General features: G+C 39.2%; 1 protein-coding gene across 3 annotated transcripts in view; it reads right to left on the reverse strand.

The window, feature by feature from the left end:
- LOC100586435 (serine/threonine-protein kinase Sgk3) overlaps positions 1–21,600 on the reverse strand; it is a 148,222-nt gene that overhangs the window by 39,899 nt on the left and 86,723 nt on the right. For 2 of the 3 annotated variants that reach the window (XM_030795045.1, XM_003274791.4), the window contains 3 exons: positions 18,975–19,047; positions 9,526–9,601; positions 731–818 (listed from right to left, as the gene is read on the reverse strand). In XM_030795045.1, coding sequence (XP_030650905.1) covers positions 731–818; positions 9,526–9,601; positions 18,975–19,047 — 237 coding nt within the window. The remainder of the gene's footprint in view (positions 1–730; positions 819–9,525; positions 9,602–18,974; positions 19,048–21,600) is intronic. The other variant, XM_030795046.1, reaches the window with a different exon arrangement.

The following is a 21,600-nucleotide window of genomic DNA, read 5'->3' on the forward strand; positions in this document are numbered from 1 at the left end:
AATAATGATAAAATAAGATGTGAAGTGAAGAAAGCAGAATATAAAACTGTATACACTGCATAATTAAAATTAAGTAATTTTAAAACCCTATACATTAGAGAAGATTGGAAAGAAAATCACCAGGATGTTAAAAATTTTTAGGTGTGGGTGCAATAATATGGATAATACTTTTCTTTTTACCTACTATTTTTAAATTTGTCTGAATAACCTATATTATTTTTTAGTATAAAAAGTACTCATTCTATAGGTTTTATAAGAAATAGTGATCTGTGGCCTGGGCACAGTGGCTCATGCCTGTAATCCCAGCATTCTGAGAGGCCGAGGCAGGTGGATCATTTGAGGTCAGGAGTTCAAAACCAGCCTGACCAACACGGTGAAATCCCATCTCTACTAAAAAATGCAAAAATTAGCTGGGCATGGTGGCAGGCGCCTGTAATCCCAGCTACTGGGGAGGCTGAGGCAGGAGAATCGCTTGAACATGGGAGGTGGAGGCTGCAGTGAGCTGAGATTGTGCCACTGTACTCCAGCCTGGGTAACAGAGTGAGACTCCATCTCAAAAGAAAAAATAGTGATCTGTAAGAGGTATATGCATTTGTTTTTATGTGTTCTACACAGTCGAAACTCTACTATGGAAGAAATTACTTCATTTGAAGTAAGTGTCCCAAAGCCACTAATTTCACCTTTGGGGAATAGTATTTTTTCTATTAAGAAAGGCAATTCCTCTTACTACCTTCTGAGAACTTCTTTCATCCTCATCTTCAGATGGATCTGACTGGTGTTTTGGACTGTCCATTTGAAGGAATGCTCTGACATCTGGACTAAAAACAAAAATTAACTTTATTATAACTTCAAAAGCATTTCTACAGCCTTTCTCCCTTTTAAAATGAAAATCAAAATAGAAATAACTATATTAGCATTTACAGTAAGAAAGTCAAACAGAATCCATTAATATTCATTATTATAAATGTAATAAGCAAATTAATTTTTTTTTAATAGAGAAACCAATAGACAAATGGGCAAACATATAAACAGGCAGTTCATGGAAAAGAAAACCCAAATGGCAAGCAAATTTGTGAAGATGTCTAACTTCATTAATAATCAGAGAAATACAAGTTAAAATGATAATGAGATATCACGTTATGTCCATTATCTGGCAAAAGTTAGAAAGACAGATAATACCAAAAGTTAGTAAAAAAAAAAAAAAAATAGGGAAAGAGAAATGTTCAAATATTGTTGGTGACAATTCAGAATGAAGCAACTTTTCTGAAAAGCAATCTGGCAATACTTGGTAAAACTGTGTATGCATTTTCCCTGGGCCCAGAAATTCTAATTTTGGGGGTAAACCATAGAAAAAATTATATGCAGCTGGCCGGGCGCGGTGGCTCACGCCTGTAATCCCAGCACTTTGCGAGGCAGAGGCAGGCGGATCACGAGGTCAGGAGGTCGAGACCATCCTGGCTAACACGGTAAAACTCCATCTCCACTAAAAAAAAAAAAAAAAAAAAAAAAAAATTAGCCGGGTGTGGTGGCGGGCGCCTGTTGTCCCAGCTACTGGGGAGGCTGAGGCAGGAGAATGGTGTGAAGCCGGGAGGCAGAGCTTGCAGTGAGCTGAGATCACGCCACTGCACTCCAGCCTGGGTGACAGAGTGAGACTGCGTCTCAAAAAAAAAAAAAAAAAAAAAAATATATGTGCAGGTCCACTGAAAGGCATGTAACTATAATGTTCACTGCAGCATTTTCTGTAACAGTAAGTTAGAAGCACAATAGGCATTTACCACCAGGGAAATGAGTAAGTCAACTATGGTAACTGCCTACAGGGAATACCAGTCAACAGCCAGAAGCAAGAAACTATAGCACAGTATCATTTATATATATATATTAAATACTTATAGACACAAAGCATCAGTCTGTTTACCAAAGATACACAGATATATAAGGACATATATCAAACACATTAAAGTGGGTATCATCAAGGGGGATGAGGAAATGGCTATGAAGATGAAGGATGAACAGAAAAAAATGGACTAAAATTAGAGATGGCCCACAGATGGACTCATGACGACTGTGGGGAATAATTAAATCTCCATACCTAGCACCCTCTCCCCAATCTGTCCTTAATTATTTAATCAAATAATATACATTATTTCCAAGAAACTCAAAAGATGAAAAATTATTTTTAAAAAGAGGAGGCTCTAGCCAGGAGTGGTGGCTCATGCCTGTAATCCCAATGCTCTGTGAGGCTGAGGCAGAAGGATAATTTGAGGCCAGGAGTTAGATACCAGCCTGGGCAACATAGCAGGACTCTGTCTCCACAAAAAATAAAAATAAAAAAACCCAGGCATGATGGTGTGCACCTGTCATCCTAGCTACTCAGAAGGCTGAGGCAGAGGAATCACTCGAGCCCAGGAGGCTGAGGCTGCAGTGAACCAAGATTGTACCCCTGCATTCTAGCATAGGTGACAAAGCAAGAACTTGTCTCTAAAAATAAATAAACAAAATAGGAAAAAAATAAAAATAAAAGGCGTTGGGCTTGTGTAAATGTAAAATGGTACACCCACTGTGGAAAACAGTTTGGCAATTCCTTGAAAAGTTAAACACAGAGTTACCTTAAGACCCAGCAATTCCAAACCTAGGCAAAGACCCAAGAGAAATAAAAACATATGTTCACATAAAAACTCATACATGATTTCTCATAGCAGCATTATTCATAACAGACAAAAAGTGGAAATATCCCAAATGTCCACCAATAGATGAATGGATAAACAAAATGTGGTGTTATCCATACAATGGGATATTAGCCATAAAAAGGAACGAAGAGCACTAACACATGCTATAACGTGAATGAACCTCATAAATATTATGCTAAATGAACAAAGGCAAAAGAAAGTCACCTACTATATAATTTCATTTTAATAGGCAAATCTCTACAGACAGAAAGTAGAATAGTGGTTGCCAAGGGTTGGGGGAGGAGATAATTTGGAGGTAAAGTTTCTTTTTTAAGGGGATGAAAATGTTAGATTAGCTTTGGGGTGATAGAATTAGTAATGATAGTTGTAAAGCATCATGAATACACTAAAAACTATTGGGCTGGGTGCAGTGGCTCACACCTGTAATCCCAGCACTTTGGGAGGCTGAGGCGGGCAGATCACGAGGTAAGGAGTTCAAGACCTGCCTGGCCAACATAGTGAAATCCTGTCTCTACTAAAAATACAAAAATTAGCCGGATGTGGTGGCACGCACCTGTAGTCCCAGCTACTCAGGAGGCTGAGGCAGGAGAATCTCTTGAACCCAGGAGGCCGAGGCTGCAGTGAGCCAAGACGGCGCCACTGCACTCCAGCCTGGGTGACAGAGCAAAACTCTATCTCAAAAAAAAAAAAAAAAAAACCAAAACAACAACAACAAAAAACTACTGAATTGTACACTTTAGAATAATTTAAATGGTGAATTTTTAACTTAATAAAAAAGGTTTATAAAATGTAGGGGTGGGGATTTTCAATCTTACCACATAGAAGCAACCACTGTTAACATTTTGGCATATTTTATTTCAGTCTTTTTCTCTGCACATTTAGGATCACAATATATTTAAATTTTCACTTTAAAATTACATCATAAACATTTCCCCATCTTGTTAAAAACTTCGTAAACAATCACTTTTGATAGATATATGATATATAACATGAATGTACTAAAAATTACTCAATGATTCTTCCACTTGAGGGTATGACTTCCAACTTTTCATTACCATAAACAATGCTGTAGTTGACAGTCTTTGTGCATAGTATTAGAACTCTACGACTTTCAGAACAGATTTTTAAAAATAAAATTACTCGTCTGAATTATAAACCATTTTACAGTATTAAACAAATACAGTTTGTAAGACTGATTTCCAGAGCAGCTGTACCAATTTATACTCTTCTAGCAGTATATGAACATCCTGAAGACTCTCAGGCTTGCTTAGCATTAAATGTTACATTTTATATTAACATCTTGGATAATTTGATGTGAAAAATTGTACTTTAAAGAGGAAGTACTCAGTATCGCTTTCAGTAATAAGTGAAATGCAAAATTAAAGCAACAGTAAGATACCATTACCCACTCACCAGAATGGCTAAAATGGAAGACTAACAATACTAAGTGTTAATGAGGTAAGCAACGTGATTTCACATGCTGATGGAAAATGTACAACTGGTAAATCACTTTGCAAAACTATTTTGCATTATCCACTAAAGTTAAACACATACATATACCCTACAACCCACAAGTTCTACTCCAAGATATATCAGAAATGTTGGCACATGTGCACCAAAGGTATGCTAATGGCAGTATTATTTATAATAGTCAGAAAATAGAAATATTAGTATCTGAAATGCCCATCAACAGTAGAATGAATCAGCTGTGGTATACTCACACAATGGAACATTATACAGCAATGGAAATGAACAAACTATAGTTCTATGAGACAACATGAATGACTCTCACATTGCTGGGAAATAAGCCAGACAGATAACACATATTGTATGATTCCATTTATATAAAGTTCAAAAACAGGGCACACACTAATCTATTTTGTTAAAAGTCATGCTGGTAGTTACCTTTGAGAAGGAAGAAAGAAACAGAGATTGAAAGAAGTTGTGTAAGAGATCTCAGGGGTGTTCATAATATTTTCTTTTTTGGCCTAAGGGGATGATATAATTCAGTTATGTTTATTTCTCATACTTTATTGAGCTGTACAGTCCTGATCTGGGCACTTTTCTCTTTGTTATAATGAAATAAAATTAAAATAAGGTATTTCTGCTTCCATTTCATTTCTTAAATACATAAGGAAATGTTTAGTTTCTCTGACAATAAGCCATTTCTGTGTCCTTCTTTGTGAACCATTCAATGTGCTTTCTCCTGTTTTGTTTTGTTTTGGTGTCTTAAGTGTTTGCATGGGCTCTTACTATGTTAAATGTATTTATCTATCATCCTTTATCATGGAAAGCTTTTTCTGTATTTTTGGTTTTCAATTTTACTTTATTTATGATTTGGGGATTCAAAAGTTTTGCTTTTTTTGCTTTTGCTGTTTTAGAGATGGGTCTCAATCTGCCACCCAGGCTGCACTGCAGTGGAATAATCACAGCTCACTGTAGCCTGGATCTCCTGGGCTCGGGTGATTCTCCTACCTCACTAGCTCAGCCTCCTGAGCAGTTGGGACTACCGGCACATGCCACCATGACAGGCTGATTTTTTGCATTTTTTTTCTGGAGAGGGGGTTTTGCCATGCTGCACAGGCTGGTCTTGAACTCCTGGGCTCAATTGATCTGCCTGCCTTGGCCTCCCAAAGTGCTGGGAGTAAAGGCATGAGCCACCATGCACAAAGTTTTTATTAGTCAAATTTTTCATCGTTTTACCTTGTGATAATGTCATTCACTGACAATATGCTCAGAAAACCCTTTTTCATCCAGAGATGAGAGAAATACTAACATTTTATTCTAGTTTGAAAATGATTTTAAAATGTTTTTAATAAATTCATCTTAAAAATTAGCTTTTTTGACTGGGCATGGTGGCTCACACCTACAATCCCAGCACTTCAGGAGGCCCACACCTACAATCCCAGCACTTCAGGAGGCCAAGGGGGGAGATAACTTGAGGTCAGGAGTTCGACACCAGCCTGGCTAACATGGGGAAACCCCGTCTTCTTTAAAAATACAAAAATTAGCCGGGTGTGGTGGCATACACCTGTGGTCCCAGCTACTCGGGAGGCTGAGGCAGGTGAAATTCCTTTTTTTTTTTTTTTTTTTTTTTTTTTGAGATTGAGTCTCACTCTGTCGCCAGGCTGGAGTGCAGTGGCACGATCTTGGCTCACTGCAACCTCTGCCTCCCAGGTTCAGGCGATTCTCCTACCTCAGCCTCCCAAGTAGCTGGGACCACAGGCACAGGTCACCATGCCTGGCTAATTTTTGTACTTTTAGTAGAGATGGAGTTTCACCATGTTGGCCAGGATGGTCTCAATCTCTTGACCTCATGACCCGCCTGCCTGGGGCTCCCAAAGTGTTGAGATTATGGGCATGAGCCACTGCACCTGGCCAGAAGAAAAACTATTTTAAAAGTACATTTCCTGCTGGCACGGTGGCTCGTGCCTGTAATCCCAGCACTTTGGGAGGCAGATCATTGAGGTCAGGAGTTCCAACCCAGGAACCCTGTCTCTACTAAAAATGCAAAAATTAGTTGGGTGTGGTGGCTCACACCTGTAATCCCAGCTACTCAGGAGGCTGAGGTGAGAGAATTGCTTGAGCCCAGGAAGCGGAGGTTGCAGTAAGCCGAGATCGCACCACTGCACTCCAGCCTGGGCAATAGAGCGAGACTCTGTCTCAAAAACATAAAAAAAATAATAAAGTACATTTCCTTAACAGTAATAACAGGTACATAGGAGGTGCTCAAGATACACTTGCTGACTGGCTTCTCTTCTTGCTCTCTTAAATTTCTACTGTCTTAAGAACAGCTTGATGTTCAAATGAAGAGCGTGAAAATTAAAAGTTCTGTCAACAACAGAAAAGATCTAGAAAATAGGAAATGTTGGCCGGGTGCAGTGGCTCATGCCTGTAATCCCAGCACTTTGGGAGGCCGAGGCGGGCAGATCATGAGTCAGGAGATCGAGACCAACCTGACCAACATGGTGAAATCCTGTCTCTACTAAAAATACAAAAATTAGCCAGGCGTGGTGGCACACACCTGTAATCCCAGTGACTTGGGAGGCTGAGGCAGGAGAATCACTTGAACCTGGGATGCAAAGGTTGCAGTGAGCTGAGATTGCGCCACTGCACTCCAGCCTGGGCTACAGAGCAAGACTCCGTCTCAAAAAAAAAAAAGTAAATATCACATTTTGCTAAAAAGAAAACGTCAGTTAAAAAATTAAGTTTATCACGCCTATAGTCTCAGCACTTTGGGAGGCCAAGGCGGGCAGATCACGAGGTCGGTAGATGAAGACCATCCTGGCTAACACAGTGAAACCCCGTCTCTACTAAAAATACAAAAAAAAAATTAGCTGGGTGTGGTGGTGCGCACCTGTAGTCCCAGCTACTGGGGAGGCTGAGGCAGGAGAATGGCGTGAACCCAGGAGGTGGAGCTTGCAGTGAGCTGAGATCACGCCACTGCATTCCAGCCTGGGCAACAGAGCAAGATTCCATCTCAAAAAAAAAAAAAAATTAAGTTTAAAAAACTCGACTATTTTTGGGGTGCTGGAAATATATCTTCTATCATGAATGGAATGGTGATGGTTACAGAGTGTATATATATTTAAAAATCCATTGAATTGTACACTCAAGAACTGTGTATTTCACAGTATAAGGTTTTGGAAACTGGCAATTTAATCTAATTGCTTTTACTTGAATTTTTTTTTTTTTTTTTTTTTTTTTCTTGAGACAGAGTCTTGCTCTGTCGCCCAGGCTGGAGTGCAGTGGTGCAATCTCGGCTCACTGCAAGCTCCGCCTCCCAGGTTCACACCATTCTCCTGCCTCAGCCTCTCCGAGTAGCTGGGACTACAGGCGCCCGCCACCACGCCCGGCTAATTTTTTTGTATTTTTTAGTAGAGACGAGGTTTCACCGCGGTCTCGATCTCCTGACCTCGTGATCCGCCCGCCTCGGCCTCCCAAAGTGCTGGGATTACAAGCGTGAGCCACCGCGCCCGGCCTGCTTTTACTTGAATTTTAATGCCAAATATAACATCTTTACAATACTGCACGTCAAGATCCAGAATGAATACTTGGTATTTATTATATAGTGTTAGGGGTTCTGAGTAACTTAAAATACTAAGAGAAGTAATAACCACTACCATTTATTGCATACTTATTCCATGCCAGCTCTGTCAAAGGAAGAGACAAATTCAAGCTTTGAATGCATGAATTACATTTCACACAAGCCAGTAATATGCCAATTCAAAGTAATCTCCAGTGTATATAGCAACAATTAGAGATTAGAAGGGTGGGTCTAAGGTGAAGATAGCATAGCGCATGTCCCCAGGAAAAGGCATAATGTTTAAGAAAATAGTTAAACAAAGAGCCAAATAATAAGACTTTTTACTGAGGAACAGACTAGACAAGGGAACTGTGAGTTCAGGTACCAAATTTCATGCCCTTCTGCCACCTGCCAGAGGTGGCAGAGGATACCTGTTCTTACTGCACTGTCTAATGCTGGTGTGACCACAGCTGTGAGACCTGCCTGACCCTTGCCTTACCTGGGAGCATCAGGGGAAATCCATATCTCTGACCAGAAGACCTTGTCAGAGGAGATCCAGTTTTTGTATTTTAGTACTTTAGTAAATTCAATTAAGTAAATTTAAAAAGCAGTCAGAGGGCCTGTTCAGAATAGTAGAAGGCCTCTGTGAGCTATAAAGAATCATATAAATGGTAATCATCATTTTTAGAACAATTGCTCAAAAATACAGTTCTTCAGCGTTGTGTTTCTGAAAAGACTGTTAAAGTGTGTCATATTTATACCGTTACCCATAGACAACCTTTAGTTTACACAGATAGGTGAGCTGCGGAAAAGCTCTCCAAATATTTTATCCTCTTCATTTCCTCTTAGAATACTTTATACATACAAGTACTATAACATAAATTACAAATTACCAGACTCAAAAATGAAAACACAAGCCAAACCACAGATCTACCAATGTTTTTGTAGTATTTCTGATATAACCTCCATCTTCCTAGCTGGGAGCTACTGGCCTACAGAAAGAAGTTTAAACCTGTCAGCATGAGACACCCACAGGGCTGGGAAAGCGCCTTTATTTTAATGGCTGCTGGAATATTGTGTTGAGAAAGACTGGAGGCCTCATGCGGGTCAACAGAACACTGCCCCAAGCGAAGCAGAAATGGTGGCATATGTGCCCAACCCCAGACAACTCCTTCAACCTCGTCTTCTTTCCAAAAATCTACTCAGCTCCAGTCACCATGAAATGTTAAGTGTCCTGACGGTTCAGGCTTTCTGTATCCTGTTACACCTGGAAAGCCTTCTTTTTTTCTCGAATGATTACACATCCTTTAAGTTGCAGGAAGCCTTCCTTGACCTCCTCAAGAAGAGATGCCTACACCTTTCTCTGCTATCTTTTAGCACCTCTATCATAAAAATTATCCAGCTTCAATTACTTGTTTATTAATATATGCCTGTTTTTCCCACTACACTGGGAGCCTGTGCCTCTGGAAGGTAGGGGTGACACTTAGCTTTATATTCCCAATGCAAGTAGCAGGTACTTAAATGCTTTTTGAAGGTATAGAGAAAATGTAATATCAAATAATTAGCAAGATGCTTTATTATGCAAATTCATTTCAAGTTTAATCTATAAAACTAATACAAGTACAAAAGAAAAAAGAAAATAAGATGAGAAAAGGGGAGAAAGAGTATCAGGGAGAAAATGCTCAAGGAAGATTTTACAAACATATATAGCACAGTAACATTTCATAGAACAAACAAAATTTATATAAGGATTATTCAGTATTCTTAGGTATGGTTTCAATGTCCCTTTAGAACACAACAAAAATTACTTACTGGTTATAAAGTTCTGGATACCTAACTAGGTTCTGAATGAATTCATTTAGTCCTGCTCGTCTTTGTTTAATAAAATCTGGAAGAGAGATATAAACTATTAGGATTATTTATGTCAGACTATGCAATTATCATCAACAGTTACATAACAGACAAGCACAAGATAGTGAATTTTGATTAAGAAGCTATTTTCAAATTCATGCTACTTGTTACACAAGGAATACATACTTAGAAATTATATATATGAATCATATTTATATAATATATAATTATATATTACATATATGTAATTATATATTAAAATTAAGCAGACAATTTATCTCCAAAAAGAAAGTTCTCAAAACTGCCTATTATGGACTCTAAATAGACTAATTACAAAAATTGGAGAAGCACATTGCTTTGTCCAACTCCTCATGTACTACCAATGAATAAAAATGAACACTATGATACTGATGACTGAAAATCACACTAATTTAAAAAAATAAGGATTTCTGGGAATCCTTTGCAACTGGGCAATAATGATTAATTGGTTAACTGAATATCACCAAAACTCTAGTTTAACTTCCACTGTAAAAAACAAACAAACAAAAAACCTTAAAAAAATGCACAGGCATACTTTCCTAACAAGTAATTGTCCAGTATTTTCTTTTTTAAAATTTTTCTTTTTTCGTTTGAGACAGAGTCTTGTTCTGTTGCCCAGGCTGGAGTGCAGTGGTGTGATCTAGGCTCACTGCAACCGCTGCATCCTGGGCTCAAGCAACCCTCCCACCTCAGCCTGCCAAGTAGCCGAGACTATAAGCACACACCACCACGCCTTGCTAATTTTTGTATTTTTTGTAGAGACAGGGTCATCTTGAACTCCTGGGCTCAAGCAATCCACCCTCCTCGGCCTCCCAAAGTGCTGGGATTACAGGCGTGAGCCATTGTGCCCAGCCTGTCCATTATTTTTGAAGTGTTTTGTTTGTTGATAATTGAAGCTCATGCAATAACAATTTAGGAATAAATATTAAGCACAAACCTTTCTTTTCTTTGAAATACACACTTTTCTTGGAATTAGAAAACTATTCAATTATCTTTGTCTCTCCTACTTCCTAACCTTGAACTTTTCCAAGACTTAAATTTTTACTTGTAAAATGTGGATAGTAATAATATTTATACCTCATAATGCTGTTATAGGATTAAATGAGATAATGCATCTAAGTTTACAGTAGGATGTTTAGCAGATGGTAAGAGTATTATTTACAGCTAATAATCATTAGATACTATTACTTTTGTTGTTGTTGTTATTATTAGTGGTTGGGGGGTCTAAAAGCCATTATCCTAAACCCTCTTTTTTTTTTTCTTTGAGACAAAGTCTTGCTCTGTCGCCCGGGCTGGAGTGCAGTGGCGCGATCTCGGCTCACTGCAACCTTCACCTCCTGGGTTCAAGCAATTCTCCTGCCTCAGCCTCCCGAGTAGCTGGGATTACAGGCACGCATCACCACACCTGGCTAATTTTTGTATTTTTAGTAGAGACGGGGTTTCCTCATGTTAGCCAGGCTGGTCTCGAACTCCTGACCTTGTGATCTGCCCACCTCGGCCTCCCAAAGTGCTGGGATTACAGGCATGAGCCACCGCACCCAGCCAATTCTTAAGAAATATACTCTAAAAACTGAACACATGTGATATGAGAAACTGTCTCCTAATGGCGAATGTCTGGATAAAAACCCATAAAAAATATTCCACTTGACAATGAGTTTTGGTTTAGTAAACTGATTTCTACTGAATAAAGGTATAATGTATAGTGTTTGTCACCAAAATTATGGGTTATTTCCAGGTTTATTTCTATTTCTTAAATGTAAGGTATGGCTTCATACAAATATAAACAAATATAAAATCAGGTCTGGTCTTTTGGAGCCAGATGCATGTACTTGGTACTTTTTTCTTGTTCATCTAAGAATTCCTTGAAGAATTTCAGGTAGGTATCTTATTAAACTCTTCCAAGGACATTTATAATGTCACTAGCTAGCAAAGCACATGTGAGGTTTACATTAAAAACTGTAACTGAAACACAGTTATTTCTCTAGAACTGAACTTAGTAACATATGAAGAAGTAAAATGAATGACTACATTTAGGATATTCAAAGAAAACCTACTAACTATATGGAAGCAGCTTTAAATTGTTCTGTGGATGCTTACTGAAGATATATTTTACTTTTGAGGGCCAGTGTGAAGACAGGAATTTCCTTCCTTCAGTGAGCTATAGCCCATGCTGCTCTACGTGTTTCTAGGCTTGCCATTTCATTACTGACTAAACAGTTTCAAAATCGCTATGTAAAGCCCTATGAAGAGAAAGAAGTCTAGTAGCAGTCAGAATTCAGGGGCAATTCCAAACTTACTTTTTTAGATCAACACTAATCTTGCAAATATCTAAAAAAATTCCAGGTAAGACTATAATGTATAGGATAAGTGCCAATAATTTATATAAGGCCTATATATTAAGAACTATAGTTAGAAATATGTATTTTTAAAAATCTCTCCGATGAAGAAGTTACATGAATGTATCTGTTGGAATTCAAAAGAAATTTCAATTAGAAATTTTAAAAAGGCTGGGCACAGTGGCTCACATCTGTAATCCCACAGTTTTGGGTGGCCTAGGTGAAAGAATCACTTGAGGCCAGGAGTTTGAGACTACCCTGGACAACATAGTGAGAGCATGTCTCTACAAAAAAATTAAAAAATTAGCTACCTGTGGCGACATACACCTGTAGTCCTAGCTACTCAGCAGGCTGAGGTGGGAGGATCGCCTGAGTTGGGAGGCAGAGGTTGCAGTGAGCTGAGATCACACCACTGTACTACAGCCTGGGCAACGGAGACAGACTCAAAAACATATCTATAAATAAAGTTAAAAGTATGGTTTCCTCTGGGTGCATCCTATTAAAAAGTCGTTAAATTCATAATAAAATGTTAACAAAAAGTACAGGCAGAGATCATTCTTAAAATCAGCCTTCAAGTATGTAAGATCTATCTTATAGAGGTTGGCAAACACTAGAATAAAGTAGACAAAAGAAAAAGAAGACATAGGCTTAAGCTGCAGCATAAGAACTCAAAAAGATAAGCAAAAACCCCATAGAATGGCTACCAACCATGAGGTAAGTTAAAAAGGGAATTTCAGAATGTTTTTCTCAGGTATGATTTTATTTATTTATTTATTTTCGTTGAGACGGAGATTCACTCTTGTTGCCCAGGCTGGAGTGCAATGGTGCGATTCTAGCTCACTGCAACCTCTGCCTCACAGGTTCAAGCGATTCTCTTGACTCAGCCTCCAGAGTAGCTGGGATTACAGGCGTGTGCCATCACACCTGGCTAATTTTTGTATTTTTGGTAGAGACGATGTTTCACCATGTTGGCCAGGCTGTTCTAGAACTCCTGACCTCAGGTGATCCACCCACCTCAGCCTCCCAAGGTGCTGGGATTACAGGCGTGAGCCACCGTGCCCAGCTGACTTTATTTTTAACTTTTTATTATGAAAAACTTCACAAGTACACAAAAGGTGAGAACCTTATTCACCTACTTTAAAATTTATCAACATTCTGCTATTCCAATTTCATTTATCCTCATTCCTCACCTTTTATTTTATTTTTTTTCTGGAGTATTTTAAAGCAATTCTCAGGCAGATTTTTTTTTTTTTTTTTGGTGTGGGGGGGAATAAATCAGTGTGCATTTCTAAATGGCAGTATCTTTAAAAAAACAGCAAAGCCATGAAATCACTATCTCATAATGTCTATAAATTCTTTTATTTCCCTTCAATCAACAGGTAGAACTTCATTCTTCTTCTCTCTTGAATGGGAGTTGGACTTAATGACTACCTTCTAATTCGCGGAATATGGTGGATGTAATGGCATGTGGCTTCTAAGATTAAGTCATAGAAGGCACCGAGGCTTCCTCCTTGCTAGCTCTCTTGGATCCCTCACTCTGGGGAAGCCAGCTGCCATGTTGTAAGGACACGCAAGGCCTCTTAAGAAGAGGCCCACTCACAAGGAGCTGAGGCTTTCTACCAAAAACCATATGAGTGAGCCATCTTAGAAGCAGATCCTTCTGCCCCAGTAAAGTCTTCAAACCACTGATGGTCTTTACCTAGAACTACTAATTCATCAGAAGTTGTATAAGGATTTTCCAGTTTTATCATTCTGTGATTCTTCTATTTATGAACTGTGATTCTGCTACGAAGTATTTTCCAACATTATCTCTTTGGTACAAAGAAATTACATTTCATAAAACAAAGGCAAGATAAATCCTTGATTTTTTAATTTATTGATTTGGCAAATAAATTTACTATCATAACCTCTACAGCGTTTCATGAGGTTTTTTTCCCCCAGACAAAGTAAATTGGATAGTCTTTATACTGATGTGCTCTAACCTGCTACGATAATTACTTTCACCATTCTGTCTAATCTTTGCTCAGTGAAAGCCCCAACAACTAGGCTCCTGTGTTCTTTTGATCAAACTTCAGTCATCCTAAATAGCTTCCTTGCTTTCAGGCAAGCTGCCCTGAGATCATCTTGTACATTTCCTGCCCCAGATCTGGGATCACCATTTCTCCAGCGAACTCTGGTTCCTTTGAGAGGGAAATGGTATTTAGAGACCACAATCTGAATGCTAGGGGTGTTGGTTACTACTTGTTATTGCTTTCAGGCATTTCCAGGAGAGAGTGCTAGAAAATATTTTTACTAAGGTAAAAAAATAAATTACGGGCCAGGCATGGTGGTGCTGTAATACCAGCACTTTGGGAGGCTGAGGCCAGTGGATCACCTGAGGTTGGAGTTCAAAACCAGCTTGGCCAACATGGAGAAACCCCATCTCTACTAAAAATACAAAATTAGCCGGGCATGGTGGCACATGCCTGTAATCCCAGCTACTCGGGAGGCTGAGACAGGAGAACCGCTTGAACCTGGGAGGCAGAGGTTGTGGTGGGCCGAGATCACGCCACTGCACTCCAGCCTGGGCAACAAGGGAGAAACTCCGTCTCAAAAAATAAATAAATAAATAAATAAATAAATAAATAATTATTTCAAACTATATTTCCAAATTAAGTTAAAAATTACAGGATTTTGCTGAGTGCGGTGGCTCACGCCTGTAATCGCAGCACTTTGGGAGGCTAAGGTGGGCGGATCAACTGAGGTCAGGAGTTCGAGACCAGCCTGACCAACATGGAGAAACCTCATCTCTACTAAAAATACAAAATTAACCAGGTGTGGTGGCGCATCCTATAATCCCAGCTACTCAGGAGGTTTAGGCAGGAGAATCACCTGAACTCAGGAGGTGGAGGTTGCGGTGAGCAAAGATCACGCCACCGCACTCCAGCCTGGGCAACAAGAGTGAAACTCCATCTCAAAAAAAAAAAAAAAAAAAAAAATTACAGGATTTTTACTTAAAATTTTTGATTTTGTTTGTATCACTTTCCTCTTTCCTCTTCTGCTTAAAATCTTGGTTCCCATGATAGTAACATTAATTACAGAATAACAACACCATATAACTAACACTACTGAATGCAGTGTAAAATTCGTCCATGGGTTTTTGTTTTTATCCTTAGCAATATATCCCATGAAGAATATACAGTCAAAATCCCATGTTTTAAAGTTACTTAAATTAAGTTAGGTTTTTTCCTTTGGTTTGTTTTCAGTTGTTAGAGGCTGCTTTGTTATTGCATTTTTATTTTTGTTTTTAAATTGTTTAAAATGTGTACATGGTTCCAAAGTCAAAGGTATGAACAAAATTCATTCAAGGGCATCTAACTTCCACCCCTTTTGCCTTTCCCGATCTCTCCCTCATCCTTAAAGTCACTAGTTTTATTAGTTTTTTATTTATTCTTCCATTATTTCCTTTTGAATCCCCATACCTTTTCCTACACAAAATATACACACCATACAAACTCATTTGCTGCACTGTGATTTTTTTTTTCCATTTAATGGTATATTCTGGAGATCACACCATAGCAAAATACATAAAGAGCTTTTTTGTTCCTTTTTACAAGTATGTTATATCCAGCTCCCTTGGAAAAATATTTCTATTGTTTCCAGTTTTTCTGTTAAAAATTGTGTCACAATACACAGTCTTGTGTGTACATTATATCACATGCAGTTTATTTTAGGTACAGATTCCTAGAAATGTGATTTCTTGGCCAAAGTGGAAAATGCATTCACAGTTTTTCTAAACATTACCAAATTCCCCTCAACATGGATTGTACCACTTTTTATTCCACCAGAACAATATGGGAATGCCTGTATCCCCAAAGTGTAACCAAATGAGCACCTTATTCATTGTTTTTCTGAATTTGACTTAGATCTGATTTCCCCAATGCAGGACTTTCTAATATCTCTGTGACATATGATCCTTTTCACTGTTGCCAAGTCATATTAAGTATACGCAGGATAAACAAACAGTTCTTCAAAAAAATCAGTTTTTAGTGTCAATTAATTCATCAAAACAAAGGACCAAAGAGCATTCAGCCTGGTATCTTGCCTTTAACAACGAAGCAGCAATGTTGCCAGTCTTTTACTTCTTTGCTTTCTTTCCTTGATGAAATGATTGTCTTAAGGATTCAGTTAGGCGCTCTACAGAACTCCAACCCAAGTTCAAGTCTCATAGTATCATTAGTAGTTTGATTTCTTAATATTTTTCTGCCACTTCTAATTAGTTAATTCTCTCAGTCACCCAGGCCAGACCCTCCAATTATCTCTCCTTCTCTTCTCTATATGTCTGTTACCTAAGCAATCATCAAGATGTATTCCAGATTTTTCATTAAAGGAGTTCTTGTACATTGCTCATTTTTAAACCCCATTTCTACCCTAGTCCCCATACTCATTATCTAATGCCAGGGCTATTGGACTATTCCCTTAACTAGTCTCCCAGTCTCTCCTCTGCTGTGCCCACCATAAATTACACACTGTCAGTTTCACATCTTGCTCAAATGCCACTAAGGCCCACATGCTACCCATGAAGATGCTTTTCAACCTGTGCTCCAAGGAGATACTTCACTGTTATACCAACAAAGCAGCTCCATTTAAATTATTTTCACATATTACATTTCCATAAGATTTCTTTTGTGTTTTCTTTTTTTTTTTTTTTTTTTTTGAGACAGAGTCTCGCTCTGTTGTCCAGGCTGGAGGGCAATGGTGCAATCTAGGCTCACTTGCAACCTCTGACTCCTGGATTCAAGTGATTCTCTTGCCCCAGCCTCCCAAGCAGCTGGGACTACAGGCACGCACCATTATGCCAGGCTAATTTTTCTATTTTTAGTAAAGACGGGGTTTCACCATTTTGGCCAGGCTGGTCTTGAACTCCTGGCCTCAAGTGATCCGCCCACCTCGGCCTCCCAAAGTGCTGGGATTACAGGCATAGCTACCATATCTGGTCTCTGTAAGATTTCAGTTGGGAAAAAACTGTTCTGCTGAGAAAACAAAGCAGGAGTACAAAAGCCACAGGTCTACACAATATAATCTGGCTTTGCTGTGTCAACTCAATTTTCTCTTGCTTCTCTTTATTAATGGGTTCGTATATTTAGTAATACTTTAAAACCTAGTATTTGCCAGTTTTAAAGTAATAAAGTAATACCTTAAAACCAGTATATTGCCACTGTCAAACAATAAAAAAAGATGTAAGTCTGCACCTTCAGAAAATCTACAGCTTACTATAAGACAGATTAGCAATTACAGTGAAATGTGCTATATACTCCCAAGGGGGGGGCGGGGGGAAACAAACTCTGTATGTAACCAGGGAAGTAAGAACATTCTCCAAACCTGAGGTTCATAAAGTGTAAAGAATAATAAGCCTCCAGTTGAGACGGCTATAGGCAAAGCAGCCTCTGGGGAAAAAATGTTTTAATTAAAGGAAGAATGTAGAAGAAATACGAAAAAGGTGCAGGATAAAGAGCAGTCCGTTAATGGTGGGCAGAATTCTACAGGACACAGTGATATGGTGTGGGAGGAAAACGAATGGTATAAAGTTAGGATGGAGAGAGAAAGCACGGTCAATATAAGGGACCTTAGAGCTTTTATCTTGAATAGTGACCAAGATCTCTCTTTCTTTTCTTACACAGACATGTGAGGTATTATCAATTTAACCAGTTACAAGGTTACAAGCAAATTAGATGGGGAAGGAGGGCAATCCATTCGGGATTCATCTGTGGCAGAGATAGACGACTCTTCTGACAGAATTCCTGGTGGATAAGAAGACTTTTGTTTCCCTATAAGTAGCCATCTGTGACCTGGATTAATCTCTTGGGTTCTAGGGGAAAATTCCATGCCTGCAGCTTTAGTCATATAGGTGCTAGATGCCGAGACCCTGTGTCCATGGGTTCCCCAAGGGTGAGCAATAGGATATCTCTTTTTTTTTTTTTGAGATGACATCTCGCTCTGTCACCCAGGCTGGAGTGCAGTGGCGCTGATCTCAGCTCACTGCAACCTCTGCCTCCTGGGTTCAAGCAATTCTCCTGCCTCAGCCTCCCGAGTAGCTGGGACTACAGGCGCCCACCATCACGCCCACCTAATTTTTTGTAGTTTTAGTAGAGACAGGGTTTCACCGTTTTAGCCAGGATGGTCTCAATCTCCTGACCTTGTGATCCGCCCGCCTCAGCCTCCCAAAGTGCTGGGATTACAGGCGTGAGCCACCGTGCCCAGCCTAGGATATCTTTTTGGTATCCCATTCAGAGGCCTGCAAGTTACTATGTACACAGTATATATTTAATGTTTCTAAATATAAAAGTGAATATTCTTCATGATACTGATTTAAAGTCAGTAAAGTTTCCCAAATTAACCTGAAGAATCAATTTAAAAAAATTTTAATAGGGTCTCGCTCTGTCACCCAGCCTGGAGTGCGATGGCATGATGATAGCTCACTGCAGCCTTGAACTACTGACCTCAAGCAATCCTCTCACCTCAGCGTCCTGAGTAGCTGGGACTACGGGTGCACGCCACCATGCCCAGCTAATCTTTAAATTTTTGTAGAGATGAGGTTGCCCAGGCTGGTCTCAAAACTCCTGGCCTGAAGTGATCCTCCTGCCTTGGCCTCCCAAAGTGTTTCGATTACAGGTGTGAGCCACTGTGCCCAGCCCATTGACAGATAAATTTATCTGAAGTCAGACTGCTTGAATTTAACTTCCAAATCTGCCCTTTACTATCTGTATGTGGTCCTGGGCAAATTAATGAACCTGTGTCTTAGTTTCCTTATCTATAAAAATAGTGGTAACAACAATAATACCCACCTCACAAAGTTCTGAGGATCGAATGAATTAAAACACATGAAGTACTTAAAACAATGCCTAGTAGACAGTAAGCACCTTCCTGAGGCATTATTTTCATAGAGCGTAAGATCTTTTAAAGTCCTGCACTGCTATACAGTGCAATGAATACATTAATTTACTTCTTCAAACTTCAACGATCACTTCATGGCTGGCCTATGAAGTTGTTTCTTACCTGGATCAAAATTATCACCAAATATTCTCTTGGCAGGAATCTTCAGGGCCATAGCAGGAAACTGTTTTTTTAACTAAAATTTTTAAAAATAACATTATATGAACTAATTTTATAAGTCTTCTAGTTATGCATACATCAAAGCCAAATACAATCTATTTTAAAGAAAATCCATCATAAGACATACTTTTGAATTTATGATCATCCAAAGTACAATATAAATTATACCAATAAAATGTCACAAACTAATCATCTTTTTTTGTCCCAATAAAATACCTAGTATCTGTGTGACCTAGGATAAAATACTCAACATCTGCATCTCATTTTCCTGCCTATAAAATGAGGATAATTTTAACAATGACCTTATAGATTTGCTGTGAGTTTTAAAGGAGATCATGTATGGCAACTGCTAAGGCTAGAACTGCTGTTGCAGTTCCAAATACATATTACTCATTTCTTACCTTAAGAGAAGATATGATCTTGGGGTTTTCTCTACATGAATAGATCGACAATAAATTTCTTTTTTTGTTTTTTGAGACAGTGTCTCGCTCTGTCACCCAGGCTGGAGTGCAGTGGCACGATCTTGGCTCACTGCAACCTCTGCCTCCTGGGTTCAAGCAATTCTCCTGCCTCAGCCTTCTGAGTAGCTGGGACTACAGGCGCCCGCCAACACGCCCAGCTAATTTTTTGTATTTTATTAGAGACGGAGTTTCACCATGTTGCCCAGGCTGTTCTCGAACTCCTGAACTCAGGCAATCCACCCGCCTCGGCCTCCCAAAGTGCTAGGATTACAGGCGTCAGCCACTGCGCCCGGCGAATTGACAATAAATTTCTAAGAAAGCAGATAAATTTTGCTTTCAATATCCTATCTGCTCTAACCTTCCCCTTATGAATATTCTAGTAAGTGAGACCTCGTCTCTACAAAAATCAAATTAAAAAAAATAGCCAGGCATGGTGGCATATGCCTGTGGTCCCAGCTACTCCTAAGGCTGAGGTGGGAGGATTGCTTGAGCCTGGAAGGTTGGGACTGCAGGGAGCCATGATTATGCCACTGCACTCCAGCCTGGGCAACAGAGACCGTGTCTCAAAAAAAATAAAATTATATATATATTCTAATACATTTGTTTATCAGATATGCTTGTCTTCAGAGAAGGAAAACTTGGCCCTGAAGAAATTAAATTTTACACATGTAAAAACTGTATCTTAGCTGGGCACAGTGGCTCACTGAGGCCTGTAATCCCAGCACTTTGGGAGGCTGAGGTGGGAGGATTGCTTGAGCTCAGGAGTTTGAGACCAGCCTGGGCAACATAGCGAGGCCTTGTCTCAACCTAAAAAAAAAAAAAAAAAAAAAATCAGCTCGGTGTAGTCCAGCTATACAGTATGTAGGAGGCTGAGGTGGGAGGATCACTTGAGCCAGGGAGGTCAAGGTTGCAGTGCACCGTGATTATGCCACTGCACTCCAGCCTAGGTAACAGAGCAACAACCTGTCTCACCAAAAACAAACAAACAAACAAACAAAAACACCCAAAAACAATACCTCTAACTACCAACTGATAGGAAATACAAAGAACAGAGGAATTTACTAATCACTTTACAGCATGGGGCATGCTGTCAGTAAAATGCAGACTGAAAAATATGTAAACAAATGACCTTGTTGTTTTTCATACACACACAAAAAAAAAAAGTGTAAAGGAAAGAAAAGAAAGGCAGAGGGGGAACCTAGTGATTAAATGACACTTAACAGATTTATCAACCAGTCACATAAACCTTAACTGGATATCTAATATGAAGGCATTGCTGTTCATTTATTTTTAGATGTGGTAATGATATTGTGTATATGTTTTGTTTTTAAGAATCTTTATCTTTTAGAGATGTATACTAAAATACTTACAGATGAAAAGATATGATGTCTGAAATTTGTGTCAAAATTATGGTGGGCTGGCTAGAGATACAGATGAACCAGGAATGGCCACATATCAGTAATTATTGAAGCTGGATGGTAACATAATGTTATTTTCTGAATTGGTACTAGTATGTCTACTTCTGTATGTGTTTGATAATTTTCCTTCCTTCCTTCCTTCCTCCCTTCCTTCCTTCCTTCCTCCCTCCCTTCCTTCCTCCCTTCCTTCCTCCCTCCCTCCCTTCTCCCCCACCCCCTCCCCTTCCCTTCCCTCCCCATCCTCCTCTCCCTCTCTCTTTCTTTCTTTCTTCCCTTAAGATAGTGTCTTGCTCTATCATCCAGGCTGGAATGCAGTGCTGACCTCCTGGGCTCAAGTGATCCTCCCCTCAGCCTCCTGAGTAGCTGGGACCACAGGCACACACCACCACATCTAGCAAGTTGTTTTATTTTTTGTAGAGACAGTCTCATTATGTCATTGCCCTGGCTGGTCTTGAACTCCTCAGCTCAAGCAATCCTCCTGCCTCACTCTTGCAAAGTGCTGGGATTATAGTTGTGAGCCACTGTTCCTGGCTTGTGTTTGACAATTTCTATAATAAAAAGTTTAAAATATAAACTAGTCATAAAGGACATGTTGAAGTTGACAGTTAAAATCCCTAGAGATTTTTTTCTTTTCTTTTATTCTAAAAGGACAGGAAAATAATTTGTGTTTTTGAATTTAGGGAAATCCAG

Source organism: Nomascus leucogenys, chromosome 16 (genome assembly GCF_006542625.1).
Source record: "Nomascus leucogenys isolate Asia chromosome 16, Asia_NLE_v1, whole genome shotgun sequence".
Lineage (NCBI taxonomy): Eukaryota > Metazoa > Chordata > Mammalia > Primates > Hylobatidae > Nomascus > Nomascus leucogenys.